The 15,113-nt window shown below is 35.6% G+C and overlaps 1 protein-coding gene across 2 annotated transcripts in view; it reads left to right on the plus strand.

Moving 5' to 3' along the window:
- Positions 1-15,113, plus strand: part of LOC106669648 (UDP-N-acetylglucosamine--peptide N-acetylglucosaminyltransferase 110 kDa subunit) — a 119,105-nt gene that overhangs the window by 102,008 nt on the left and 1,984 nt on the right. For both annotated transcript variants that reach the window (XM_014399298.1, XM_024228282.1), the window contains exons 8-15: positions 11,698-11,787; positions 13,368-13,473; positions 13,535-13,675; positions 13,746-14,000; positions 14,069-14,350; positions 14,425-14,664; positions 14,721-14,846; positions 14,907-15,101. In XM_014399298.1, coding sequence (XP_014254784.1) covers positions 11,698-11,787; positions 13,368-13,473; positions 13,535-13,675; positions 13,746-14,000; positions 14,069-14,350; positions 14,425-14,664; positions 14,721-14,846; positions 14,907-15,101 — 1,435 coding nt within the window. The remainder of the gene's footprint in view (positions 1-11,697; positions 11,788-13,367; positions 13,474-13,534; positions 13,676-13,745; positions 14,001-14,068; positions 14,351-14,424; positions 14,665-14,720; positions 14,847-14,906; positions 15,102-15,113) is intronic.

Consider the following 15,113-nt stretch of genomic DNA (forward strand, 5'->3'; position numbering starts at 1 on the left):
TTCTCGGGGTTTTATGTTACGTTTCTAATGAGAGGATTGGGAATTGAGGATAATTCATCGTGGAATCGGATCTATCGGGATTGGGCTATAAATCTGAGACAAATGGAATTGGCGGGGTTATCTCGCCATGTTTCATAATAGGTACTTGTTTTCGTTCAATTCAACAAATTGAAATGTTCTTTAGGCAAAAATAATCTCTAAAGCCTAGGTCAAGTCTTGTGAGCGCTTAAAACGCGTTCATGCATTGTCGAATTATTTAAATTTTATGTTTATAGTTGTATTTTTATCTTGTTTAAAATGCTAAAGAAAATTCTCAAGAAATACTGGAGTAGGATACATAATAGAATTAAATGGGGCGTTTTTTCTTTTTTTTCTTTGAACTATGAATAAAGTTGGTGAAAACAGGAAATGTTTCCTCCCTATTCTGAACTGCGTAAGATACCGGCTGGGAAGAGTTTTTCCTCATTCGTTTCACAATAACGGGAGGGATTTCACAAGCACATCGTTTTACATGAGGTTGAGGCAGAAAATCCAAATACAACAGTAAATTCGAAATCCATCAGGAATTTTATTTACCGGACTCGAGGATAAAAGGAAGAATTTTCAAAGCCTCGAGCGATCTAAATTAGGTCCGTTGACCGCTGATTGTTAGTCGAAAAGATCGACTTATTCCACCAAGTTCACTTTCAAGTTTAATGTGGGATCTCGGTGAATCATGAAAGGGGTCTTCACACTGTTGCCGGCAAAGGGCCAGGCTATTAGGTAGACCGCAATTTTCTAGGCATTGATAGCGGGCAGTGATGCCGAAGTTCTTTTAAAATTACAAGTCTCGCAGGCACTTCAACACTACGGCTATTCACTAGGAAAAGTTTAACAAAAAGAAACATAAAAACTTTACGAAATTAGGAATATTCTATATGAAAATTATTGGAAAAAGACAAAATCTTTGTACTGCCTATAATCAACTGTCCAATAACAATAATAATAATTTATTAGATTTCGTGGTCCGAATGACCAAATAACAACTTTCAATTAATTAAGCTTTATGTAAGGTATTGGTTGAGATAAAAAAGTCAGTGTCACGAGCGGGGTTCGAACCCAGGACCCTCGGCTAGATACGCCGCCGCTCTACCACTTGAGCTATCGTGACTTCGATCCACTCGGACACCAACTTCCCACCTCAACCCAACCTTTCGAATTTTCCCTCCTTTTTGCCATTTTTCATAATAATAATATATTTATTTACGGCAATCCAATTTGAGCACATTATACATTTTACATCATTTTCACAGAACACAATGAATTATGAAATAGATCCAACTGAAGATTATTAGCCTCCGAACATATTCTATGCATCGGAGAGTTAACCATGTAGTTTGTTTTGTTAATAAGAACATAAAACCACTTCATATATCTTGTACTTTTACGTATATTCAGTTTAATTCTTTCTTTACTTAATCAATCCGAAACAAACTGTAACGTCGCCAACTTTTCCCACGAGTACATATGTTCATCAACAACCTAAGGTCATTGTAAGAAACAGATTCCAAAATTAGGCCGAGCTTGAAAACCTAAGGAATCTGTTTTGCATACTTTCTATTCTCTGAACATATTTTATGTAATAAGAAGACCAAACTGCTGAGTTGTACTCTAGAATAGGCCTTACTAAAAATAAATAAATCACTCTTATACAATGAATATTAGTTAACATGGTATTTTTTTAAGAAGCCAAGCAATTTAAACATTTATTTATGTAAAACAAAAGAGAGACTAGAGTCAAAAATTATACCAAGGTCCTTAATACTATTTAAATCTGACGATTTACGGGCGTCGGTGGCTGCAACGGTTTAGGCGTTGACACGGCCCTCATCACTGTAAGGTAAAGGTCCCGAGTTCGAATCCAGCGGCCCTGCATTCGAACCCGACGTACTTACAACTGGGCTTTTTTCAAAAACACAGGTAGCCTGAGGGTTGATATGAACATGACCTCTGCTGTTCAAACCCTCGTTAAAATATATATATATATAAAGCTGACAATTCAGTATCACATATTATGCACTTTATGGGTTATGATTTTCTATGACAACACACAATTTTACATTTATCGATATCTAGGGACGTGTCATTCATATCACACCAATTGACTAGATTTGAAAAACTTTGCTGGAGAATATCACAATCCTCTAAAGATTTTGCCAGTTTAAAATTTTTTAAGTCGTTCTGCAAAGTTGGAACTAGCTGAACTCACAAAATTCAAAACATTTAGAAACATCATTTATAAAAATATTGAACCAATAGTGGCGACAGATGTCTTGGGTGAGACCGGAACTAACAACTATTGGTCTTTGAATTATTTACAATTACTGATTCTTTTCTATCGCTTAGACAGACGTAGATGTAGACGTAATAGTTAGGGTGTAATGTACTGCGCTCTTTAAGAACTATTGCATCCCCCGTTCTCTGCCTAGAGCACACCAGTGAGTCCTATTTCATCAAGGAACTTGGAAGGTTTCATTGGTTGAATTTCTTCTATGGTCGCATTGTACACCAAAGCACTTCTCCTGCGTGCAAGTGTAGCACCGCAGTTTGTTAGTAGTTGTGTTGGTGTCTCCTCTGCCTCTTTGCAAAATCTACATGTGCCGACTTGGGTAACTCCAATCTTCTTTAGGTGTCCATTTAGCTAGTGTCCTGTTAAGAATCCTATTAGGATTCGCAGTTTATTCCTGTTTCTTTTGACCCATTCTGCAATTTATTTTCTTCCGAAATTTGTTAGGAGATTCTTGGATTGTCTGTGTCCAATGAGTTAGTTCCATTGTTCCTTCATTTTCTTTGCCTTTCTGTCTGAGATACTGACAGTTCTTATGCCACAGAAGGATTCGGGTCCTGTAAGCGGTGTAGCAGCTCCTTTCCTTGCAATGTGTTGCCTTGTACTCCCATGTGTCCTGGGACCCAGCAGAGGCTGACTTTGTTCTGCGTACCTAATGTTTTTAGTTTGGTTTTGCAGTTCAACACCATCTTTGAACTAATGATATTTGAGCTTAGTGCTTTGATGGCTGCTTGGCTATCTGACATAGCTATGTTTTTGTTTTTGTACCCTTTTGTCAAGTTGAATTGAGTCCATCTCTCGATTGCGTGAATCTCAGCTTGGAAGATACTGGTGTATTTTCCTATGGCTTCTGAGTATTGGTTCCAGGACCAAATACTCCTGCCCCTGGACCTTCCTGTATATAGACTTAAGCCATTTTAGTAATTTGCCATGTGCACAGCTTCAAGCTTACTGCACAAAATATGATTTACGCGATCAAACGCTTTACTGATTTCGGTATATATAAAATCGATCTGACGTCCAGCCACAAACGCGTCAAAAATTACGACTGAATAGATAGCAAGTTAGTGAGTGTTGATTTATTTTTCATAAAACTATGTTGATTTTCATCAATTTGCAACTATGTCTATAATTTGTGATCAAAGATCTGTCACCACTCTTGAAAATGTATATAATACGACTAGATTTCCACATATCTGGGAACGAACCCAGTTCTAATGATAAATTAAATAATATTGCCGGTGGTTTGCCCAGAACAAACCTATATTCCTTCAACAACACACTCGGAATACCGTCAGGACTCTTTGTATAATTTAAGATTGTGAAGCACTTTTAAAATTTCAACTTTGCTGATAGTTACTGGATCACATATTGACATTGAAACTGTTATTTACGTCTTGAAAGTTATTAGCTACAAGATCTAAGTATTTCATAGAATTTGGTAATGAATTCATCTTTCTTTTCCTTTGAAAATAGTTTTTGAAAATAAAAAAATAATAACTAGCAAAGTTTTAAAAATTTAACAAAGAATAAACAATTTTATACTGGCTGTGTTTAGTGCAATGTTAATACATACATATTTAGGATAATTTGTACATTTATAGCCCTTAAAGTTTGGGAATAAGTCGTCTAGAAGGAAATAAACCTGAGCGGACTTGCAACTAGTTAACCAGGTATTCCAAGTCCGGTACAACTTAACTGTTATAATTGTAATAACTTGTAAACCACTGACTTTCCCAGAATACCGAATTTGGGCTGGGCTTAATGAGACAAAGCAAAATTTTGAGGTCCCACCCGTGGAACACGAATTATAAAACTTCAATTGTAAAATCTGGCCCAGTTAAGCTAAGCTTTGAACAATTGACCGAAGGTTGAACTTTCAAGGAGAAACTTTGGTCAGGGTTTCAAATCAATACTATATCTCCCATATGGTTTAACGTCAGCCTTCAATATTATAATTTTAAATCAGTTGTAAGACTAGTTGAAAAGAAAACGCACAGTTTCTTCGTCGAGCTTTCGAGGAATTTAATACCCTTCATTAAACTACTCCAAAATTCAATTAATAATATAATGGGTTAACAAAATATGAGCAACAATTTTGAAAATTATAGTTACAAGTAGAATTTACAAAGAATGAAACAAAACAGTAATTTTATTAGATTTCATAATTGTTAGATGATCATGCATATTTATGATCATCGTATTTAATTAACTATTTTTACAAGAGAAAAGTATTAATAAGGTCGTTTAATAAATAATTAAGCGTTGATAAAACTATGAAACAAAACTTTTTCAAAGAGGCAAGATATTCATATAATATTGATTAAGTTAATTCAGAAAAATGTACGGCTTATCTAATTTAACGCAGCTATTTGTTTCTGCGTTCCGTCAAGTATAATTGTACTAATGAATCAAAACTTAATAATTACACTTTTTATTAGTATATGTACCGCCGAGGCGAATAAACCTGTTTTATATAAATTATGGCGATATTTAACGGCGCTTCGGTTATACCCTTCCATCACGACAGGGTGGTATTGAAAAACTAGCCCCTTTTTTTATTTTACTTTGACTTTTTTTTTAAATAAATAGTGTCTAAGAAATAATTGTAGTAAATTTTCTTGAGCTTTTGTAGTTTTTGTATGCCTACATAGAATATATTGTTTATTGAGCGAAAGTCTAATTTTTTCTAGATAAAAAAAAATATTAAGGAGCCGGTTTGAAATCTCTCTCTCTCTCTCTCTCTCTCTCTCTCTCTCTCTCTCTCTCTCTCTCTCTCTCTCTCTCCCTCCAAATTTCACTCTCAGTGAGTGAGTGCGAAAAAAGAGACTTTCATTCAAACTTACACACACTCACTTTCACTCAAACTTACACCTCTCTCTCTCTCTCTTTCTCTCTTTTTTACTTGCACTCAAACGCTTCTTTTCAACCACTAGCTCCCTCAAATTTACACACACACATGCACACTTTCTCTTTCTTTTTCTCACCTTCACCCAAACTTACACACACACTCTCTCACTCTCTCTCTCTCTCTCTCTCTCGCTCTCTCTCTCTCTCTTTCTTTCTCTGTACTTGCACTCAACGCTTATTTTCAACCACTAGCTCACCCAAATTTACACACACACTTTCTTTCTCTCATTTTCACTCGAACACTTACTTTCAACCACTAGCTCACTCAAACTTATACACACACACACACACATTCTCTTTCTTTCTCTAGCTTTCAGTTAAGCACTTACATTCAACCACAACTTACATACTCACTCATTCTCCCTCTCCCTCTCTCACTTGGCTTAGTATTTTAATCCCGACTTTTTTTCTCCGTTTCGTACTTTATTGGAGAAGAAAGCGTAAAGCCGCTTGTTTTTATTGTTAGAGAATGGAACCGTCACTTTTATTTTATTTTTTATTAATTTTTTCCCACCAACTTCGACCGTTACTTACAATAACAAAAAGGGCTTAAAGTGGTCGTTAAGCATCTGAGAAAAGGGAAAAATGTGATCGGATGAGTTTTTCTGACGTCCGGCTGTAAACATTAAGATAAAAAAATTTTGTAAAAACTTTACAAGAGGAAATCATCCCAGTCCAATAGTCCATTGTGGACAATGTTTCTCCGTGTAATAAAGAGGCAATTTAGTTATAATAGTCCCAGTGGAGGCGGAACCACCGACGAAAGGGCTGGATAATTTCAACCTTTTTTTTATTATTAGAGAAAATTGCCCTTTTCAACAAGGTATGTTTTTACAACTAAGCAGACCCAGGAAAGCCTAATTTTGTTTTCCTTTTTTAGCGGGAGTAAGGGATAAGTTACTAAGGATGAAAGAATTTAGGATGAAGTAAAGGTGAATTTCAAACTAGTTCTCAAGTTTTTAAACAACTAGGGGTCAGTTTCTACGTTTCAAATGGCTTTTGAAATTTCTACAGAAATTATTCACTTTTTCCACAAAAGAGCCCTGCTGTGGCCATTTTTTATGTTCATATTTCTTTTTACTGCTTTTTCTTTTAAAAGGCACGAGTACCCTTACACTCCAAATACTAAAGACTGAATGGGAAGAAAAGCCTGAATCATTAAAATGGTTAACTATTGTCCCCTAAGGTTATTTTCTGTGAAAGTACTTAATAAATTTGAACTAGGTTTTTTTTAAGGAGAAAAAACTTTTCGTTAAATCCTTTCTAAAACTATTTTTCGTTTTCTTCTTTACAAGAACTAAATTTCACTCAATCACCTCGGGTTAAAAGGCGTCAGCGAAGAAATTTGAAACACCCCAGCTATGAGATTTCCCAAGTCTTCCGTTTTTGCATCAAAGTAAAGGTTCGAAATAGTTTGAAGGCCATGGTCAAAGGGAAAATCTCTGTCTGTAATGAACAAGCATCGGATTGTTCCTGGGGGAAAACGCCTTTAAAGAGAAATAGAAAGAAATTCAGGGTAATTCTGGCTCCGATTCAGAACGTCGTTTGGTCGTTTTCCAAAACGAGTTTCTACATTTAAATATTTGGAATAAAATCCCTATAAATAGTGGATTTAAAGATCGATAAAGGGAACTCTTTTTAAACGGATCTTCCTATTTCTTTTTTGCTGGCTTTAGCAACAGCTACCATACAGGCCAAAAATGATCTACAACGACCGAACGCAAATATTTTATACTTTTCTGATAACATATTTTTTGCTTTTCGAGTTTAATTATTGTTTGCTTCTTGAGGACGAGTTATTTCACACAGATCTTGTTCTGAAGATGGCAAGAAGCTGAAATGCGCCAGACAGACAAATTAGCAAGGATAGGCATACCACAGCGATCGGAATTGACCAAACAAAAAATTAATAACCGGTTAATTCTTAAGAAATCCTGTCGGTTTGTACGAAAATTAATTTTTAAGCCTTGCTAACAATGTTTCTGGCGACGATGGACTGGACTGACAGTTTTCTTTGATGTTTAAAAAACTTTCTGGATCTTTTCACTCTCGACTCGTACAAAGTTAAAATGACTCTTTTGCCCTATTCTCTCAAGAACTTTACAAATTATAAAGCTCCTTAATTGCTACGGGTATTTGTAAAAAATGTACCTATTAAAACAGTGTTTTTTAACAATATTTGTCTCTTGGACGTTACGTTGTAAATAATTTTATGTGACGCATTAGAAATATATTTGTCTGGTTCCGTTGTCGCCAGAGAATTTTTAAAAATTGGTCTGCCAATTTTTTCCCAATTTCTCCCGTCACCTCAATAATCTCACCCAAAACTTTTCTAACAGAACACACGACTTCATTTCTGATGAATATGTCGTAAAGTATATTTAGTGAAGTGAAGTAAGAGAATAATACTGATTGTTTGCTCTCCTCAATTGAAATATATATGTAAACAGTTGTAAATATATCCGTATACCATTTACATATTCTATCAGCAATTGTAGATTGTAATAAAATATAAGAAAAGAAAAAAAAGAGTTCTAAGAGTAAGGGAGCCCTGGAAGCAACGATTGAGAGGCAGAGCCACCAGTTTTGAGGCGGCAGTGGTTGAGAAATTTTTAAGTCTTTCACAGAATGTGCCATCCACACTCTTCACTCCTTGAGTTTAGGATGATAGTGAAGGTAAAAAGTGTATGGAATTGTATGGAAGCCCTGGCAGAAGTCAGGGACATGGGTGGGTCCCTGGGATTCCGGAGATAGAGACAATGAGAAAGTGGACATGTTGGCCCAAAAAGGATTCTCTATAAGTCCTGAAACTTATTGTGGTCTGGTTGGACACCTGACAGGGCACTTTCGCCTAAGAAGACTCATACACCGTATTGGAATATTGACAGAAGAAACACTGTGCAGATACTGCTAGGAAGAAGAGATCGCAGTACAGGTTTTATGCTTTTTTGAGGGTCTGTGTAGGTGCAGATACTGCTAGGAAGAAGAAATCGCAAAACACGTTTTATGCTTTTATGAGGGTCTGTGTAGGTGCAGACACTGCTAGGAAGAAGAGATCGCAAAACACGTTTTATGCTTTTATGAGGGTATGTGTAGGTTCAGATACTGCTAGGAAGAAGAGATCGCAAAACACGTTTTATGCTTTTATGAGGGTCTGTGTAGGTTCAGATACTGCTAGGAAGAAGAGATCGCAAAACACGGTTTATGCTTTCATGAGGGTCTGTGCAGGTGCAGACACTGCTAGGAAGAAGAGATCGCAGAACACGTTTTATGCTTTTATGACGGTCTGTGTAGGTGCAGATACTACTAGAAAGAAGAAATCGCAAAACGCGTTTTATGCTTTTATGACGGTCTGTAGCCGCAGGCAAGATTCTACATTAAGGAGGCGCTGGCAAGGCTATATAGAATGATTAACAACCTAAAGCTGGCCAATGAGCTATAAAAAAAGGATCCCAGTGGATCTGGTCGAGATGCAGAAGACATTGTGACGCCTCTTTTATCCTATGCCTATGGTAGGGGGTTTACAGGCCATTAAGCGACTCTTGGTGGATCTGCAATGTCCTATTCTCAATCTTGTTAATAACCTCTCCAAGTCCAAGCATGGGCATTGACTTTATCTCACGTAACTTTTCTCCAACACTGCCTTTCGTTTCGAAAAAGTCTAAGGGCTTGCTCACTAATTGCTAATGTCGGCTGTATGTTTAATGCTGCCTGATTCGTAGTGCGAGCTGACTTTATTTAATTATTATATTAATAATTAATTGGATTAGCCATTGTTTGATCATAATTAATTGTAACCGTTTTATAAAGTGTCTGTAGATTGGACAGGTAGAAAATGTATAGGTCTTTATTTTTACAAAATTATTCGCTGTGTTAAAAATTGGAAACGATTGGTAAATAACTGTAATAAATCGTTTTAATAGGAGTTGAACTTGAACGATTGCCAATTTTAACTTTTTAACTTAAAACGTGTGCAGGGACTGGGGATATAAAAGTAAATATGAAAAGTTATTACAAACGCATTAACGTCAAACGAGAAACACAACCGACAACCTTTTGCGATTAAACTGCCTTCGAATCGCGTCGGATAACGAACCCTTTAATGTTTTTGATATTCAATATCTGCATGTCGTAAATTGCCGTACTTGAAAACTTACTGATTGCTCCCAAAGTATTAAGTCCTTGGGGATATTTGTTTATGCGTGGAATTTGAAACGCCTTTAAAATTCCTGAAGAGCGATCTATAAACAAGGATCCTCGAAAATAGTGAAAATCACTGTCCGCCTATCCTCGCTGTTTATGCTAGATGCGTTTGGCCTTCTCCAGAGGGTAATAGATTTAAGAATCGACCATATTACAAGTTATGTGTGGAAGTATCGATTAACAAAGTTAAAAAAAATTTTGGTACTGGGAATCTGGTCAAAAATAGTGCATGTATTATATAATCGCCAAACTTACGATCTCTTTATTTGGCCTTCATCAGGGATATCATATATCTAAATGTCAATGCCCTGATGAAATGGTAAATGCCCCCTGATCATGAGGGAAATCCTCTGTAGTTAAACTATATATAGTTAAACTTAATTCAGTCAATAGTATAAATCATGACTCATCACAATGATTTAGTCTATTATCTGAACTAAATTCTATAAAGAATATACATTTTAAATAAATAGTTTAACCACAATAAAAAATACAGGTTCATCAACCAGCAGAACCCAACAGAATATCTACTAATCTAATTTTCTATTAAGCTCAACCTCCACTGATGACGTTCTCAAAAACACCTCCCCAACAAATTGGGCATACCAGTGTAACTAAGTCTATGGTTGTAAATACGAATACACTTCAGGTTTTGAAAATGGTTTCTCAAATAAAGTCGAAAGCTTGACAGAAAATAATATTTTATTATTTAATCATTTTAATCCACACTGGATTAACCTCTCCAGCCTAAACCTCGATCATTACATTAGTATAAAAACTTCAATTAAGATCATGGATAAATCAAGTGTTTAAATAACTAAAACAATCTTTCAACTTCTTACAAGTTTTAAAAGAACTTTCCAGTATGATGATATATTGGGGTGAGAACCAAAAGAAATAATGATAAAATGTTTGAAGTGGATAAAAATACACAATTTTTTTTCTAACGTCCCTTACAGCCCTGATGAAGGTCAAATAAAGAGATAAAAAGCTTGGCAATTATATTCCCAATACTCATACTACATGCCCAATACTAATTTTAAAAAAAAAGACAGATTACAGGTTTATAAACCAGCAGAACCCAAGAGAAAATCTACCAATATTTTCTATTAAGCTCGACTGTCCAATGAAGTCGTGCTCAAAAACGCCTGGATAACAAACAGAGATGACAGATGGTTGTAAATACTAATAAACTTCGGGGTTTGAAGATGGCTTTTCAAGTCCAAAGCTTGGCATAAAATAATATTTTATTACTTAATAATTTAAATCCAGGCTTTGGATTAACATCCCCCTCAGCCTTAACCCTCGATCATTACATTAGTATAAAAACTTCAATTAAGCTCATGATAAATCAAGTGTTTAAATAACTAAAACAATCTTTCAACTTCTTACAAGTTGTACAAGAACTTTCCAGTATGACAGGAAAATATAATGGTAAAATGTTTTGAAGTAGATAAAAATACACAAATTTTTTTCTGACGTTCTGATAGCCCTGATGAAGGTCAAATAAGGAGATCGAAAGCTTGGCAATTATATTACCATCAACCAGCAGAACACAAGGGAAAATCTAACAATATTTTCTACTAAGCTCAATCGTCCACTGAAGACGTGCTCAAAAACGCCTGGACAACAAATTAGACAGAGACTAAGATGGTTGTAAATACTAATAAACTTAGGGTTTTGAAGATGGCTTCTCAAATAAAGTCGAAGCTTGGCGTAAAATAATATTTTATTATTTAATAATTTAAATCCAGGCTTTGGATTAACCCCCATGAACCTTAACCCTCGATCTTGACTTCAATTAAGCTCGTGGATAAATCAAGGGTTTAAATAACTAAAACAATCTTTAAACTTCTTACAAGTTTTATAAAAACTTTCCACTATGACAGGAATATACATTGAGGTGAGAACCTAGAAAAAATAGTGATAAAATGTTTTGAAGTAGATAAAAATACACAATTTTTTTTCTGACGTTCAAGGTTGTTTTAAAAGGCAGTACGCACTTAACCGCGAAGACCCCCTCTTTTTTGTGGTAAAACGATGATTTTAAACTGATGTGTTCTATTGAATCTATTTGTAGAAATTAAATCCCTTTCTTGTTTTCTTTTGGAATTTCGTGGCCCCGTCGACGATCCCGTCTTTTAGAGACGCGGTGACGGCATTTCTAGGCTTGCCACCTATCGTCACAGGGCGGTGCCACTTTCCACGTATTGCGCCGTCCTTTTTATGTTCCTGACCGTCGTTTCTTCATTTTACAGGGCGGTAGCGGCATATTTGAGGGCTCTCAACCTAAGCCCTAACAACGCCGTCGTTCATGGCAATCTCGCCTGCGTCTACTATGAGCAGGGGTAAGTAACGTTCATTATTTACGTCTATTATCTCATTTTCCCCCTATACGAAGAAAGAATTTTAAAAAAAGTATATTATCGTCATATTGAGCAAAATATTATATAAATATGTCCGCCATTTTGACGAAGAATATAAAACTAGTCCTTTTTTTTTCCAACAATATCTTCATTCTAAATTTCCATGCATGATTTTATTTTCCCTTTTAATCCAAGAGGTTTATTTGGTTTTTATTTATTTTTTTATAATTTAACTAAAATATTATAATTTAGCTTTTTATTTCCCCGATGCCTTTGCAACCTGGCAAATGCACTGAAAGAATTCAACAGTATATTCTCAGTAGTCTCTAAATATTCCCGCCATTTTTTCAAAGAATATAAATCTGTGTAAATTTTTTTCAACTGTGTTCCCATTGTAAATTCCCATGCATGATGATTTTCTTTTCCCTTTTATTCCAACAAGTTTATTTGGGTTATTATTTTTTTTATTTATTCAGCTTTTTAATATTTTTTATTTCCTTAATGCCTCCTGCAACCTGGCAAATGCACCGAAAGAATTCAACAGTATATTCTCATTCCATTAATCAATAGTCTCTAAATATGTCCGCCATTTTTTCCAAGAATATAAAACTATCTATAATTTTTTTTTTCTTTTTCAACAGTGTTCCCATTCTAAATTCCCATGCATGATTTTCTTTTCTCTTTTAATCCAAAAGGTTTATTTTAATCCCCGATGCCTCCTGCAACCTGACAATTGTACTGAAAGAATTCAACAGTACATTCTCACTCCATCAATCAGTAGCCTCTAAATATGTCCGCCATTTTTTAGAAGAATGTAAAACTATCTTTTTTTTTTTTTTTTTTTCAACAGTGTTCCTATTCTAAATTCCCATGCATGATTTTATTTTCCCTTTTAATCCCTGATGCCTGAACTGAAAGCGTTCAAAGAAGTTTCATTTTTGACAACAGGTCTCATTTCTAAATTTCTCGTGCAATATTTTATTTTCCCTTTCAATCCCAAAGGATATCTTAATCCTCATTTTCATCATTTTGAGGAGTAGTCATAAATATATCCGCCATTTTGATGAAAAATATAAAACTACATTTTTTCTAACAGTGTTCCCATTTTTAAATTTCCCACGCTCGATTTTATTGGCCCTTCTTAATCCAAGAGATTTATTTTAATCCCTGATGACTACAATCTGGCAAACACTGAAATAATGCTACTGTATACTCTCATCATGTTGATCAGTATATAAATATGTCCGCCATTTTGACAAAGAATGTAAAATTGTATAAATCTCTTTTTTTCTTCAACAGTGTGCTCATTTTTAAATTCACCAATTTTTTGTGAGATACTTTTTCCCTTTTAATTTAAGATTTTAGCCTTATCTTCATCAAAATATATCCATTTTAGTTCCTGTTCGTAGTAACAAAATTAGAAATTACATCTCAGTGCATTTGTCTCAATTTACACTGTTGCATTTGATTGAATGATTGTCATATCCTGCTTGACCTTGTGTGACCCAAAATCTTTTACGTCGAGCCGTCTTTTTGCCTTTCTAAATGAATGTATACTTCAGGCTTATTGACCTTGCCATCGACACCTATCGGCGTGCCATCGAGCTTCAACCTAACTTCCCCGATGCCTACTGCAACCTGGCAAATGCGCTCAAAGAAAAAGGCCAGGTAAATTGAAACTTTGTCCAAAATTTAAAAAAACGGTTTTTATTTTGAATTTTTTTTTCAGGTTTCAGAGGCAGAGGAGTGCTATAATACAGCACTCCGCTTGTGTCCGTCACACGCGGACTCACTCAATAATCTGGCCAATATAAAACGTGAACAGGGTTATATAGAAGAAGCAACTCGTCTTTATTTAAAAGCTTTAGAGGTAAAATCTACATTTTTGCCTATTAACAAAGAAGAAGAACGTTAATAATACAACATATTCCATTTTTCAGGTATTCCCCGAATTTGCAGCAGCTCATTCTAACTTAGCATCAGTCCTCCAACAACAAGGAAAGCTGAACGAAGCTCTAATGCATTACAAAGAAGCAATTAGAATTCAGCCCACGTTTGCTGATGCGTACAGCAACATGGGCAACACGTTGAAAGAGATGCAAGATATTCCAGGTGCACTCCAGTGCTACACACGAGCCATACAGATCAATCCTGCATTTGCAGACGCTCATAGCAACCTTGCATCCATTCACAAAGTTCGTATTGCAGAAAATTCATATTAATTTTATGACAGTTCGTTGTTTAATTAATTATATAATTTTAGGATTCAGGAAACATTCCAGATGCTATTCAGTCATACAGGACTGCATTGAAACTCAAGCCAGACTTCCCAGACGCATACTGCAATCTTGCCCATTGCCTACAAATCGTTTGCGATTGGACTGATTATGAGGCAAGAATGAAAAAATTAGTGTCAATTGTAGCTGAACAACTCGAAAAAAACAGGCTTCCTTCGGTTCATCCACATCATTCTATGTTGTATCCGCTCTCGCATGAATTCAGAAAAGGCATCGCAGCTCGTCATGCTAATCTTTGCCTAGAGAAAGTGCGTATTTAGACAAATAAAATAAAACATTTAAAATTGATTTTTCCCAATCTCATGTATGTTTAATACGTTAGATCCATGCACTTCATAAACCGCCGTACAAACACCCGAAAGAACTTTACGGAAGACTTCGTATTGGTTACGTCTCTTCAGATTTTGGCAACCATCCGACTTCTCATCTTATGCAGTCCATTCCTGGACTTCACAACAGACAGAGCGTCGAGGTATTTTGCTATGCACTGAGTGCTGATGATGGAACTACTTTCAGAAGCAAGATATCCCGCGAATCAGAACACTTTATAGATCTATCACAGGTATGAATGTTTCCATATTTTTAATGTATGATATGCTAAATTTGGTTTATTTTTAGGTTCCTTGCAACGGTAAAGCTGCCGACAGAATTAACAGTGATGGTATTCACATTCTTGTAAATATGAATGGTTACACAAAAGGTGCCCGTAATGAAATATTCGCTCTTAGACCGGCACCTATCCAAGTATGAGTTTACAGACACAAATCGGTTAACATTTTTTATTGAAACATTCTGTCGTTTTAGGTTATGTGGCTTGGATATCCTGGTACGAGTGGAGCTTCGTTTATGGATTATTTGATCACAGATGCTGTCACTTCTCCACTTGAACTTGCGTACCAATACAGCGAAAAGCTTGCTTTCATGCCACACACGTATTTCATCGGGGATCACAGGCAGATGTTCCCTCACCTGAAAGAAAGATTAATCTTGGCTGACAAAGTATGGCAATAA

The sequence above is a fragment of the Cimex lectularius genome, unplaced genomic scaffold (assembly GCF_000648675.2).
Source record: "Cimex lectularius strain Harlan isolate CLEC.00 unplaced genomic scaffold, Clec_2.1 scaffold1, whole genome shotgun sequence".
Lineage (NCBI taxonomy): Eukaryota > Metazoa > Arthropoda > Insecta > Hemiptera > Cimicidae > Cimex > Cimex lectularius.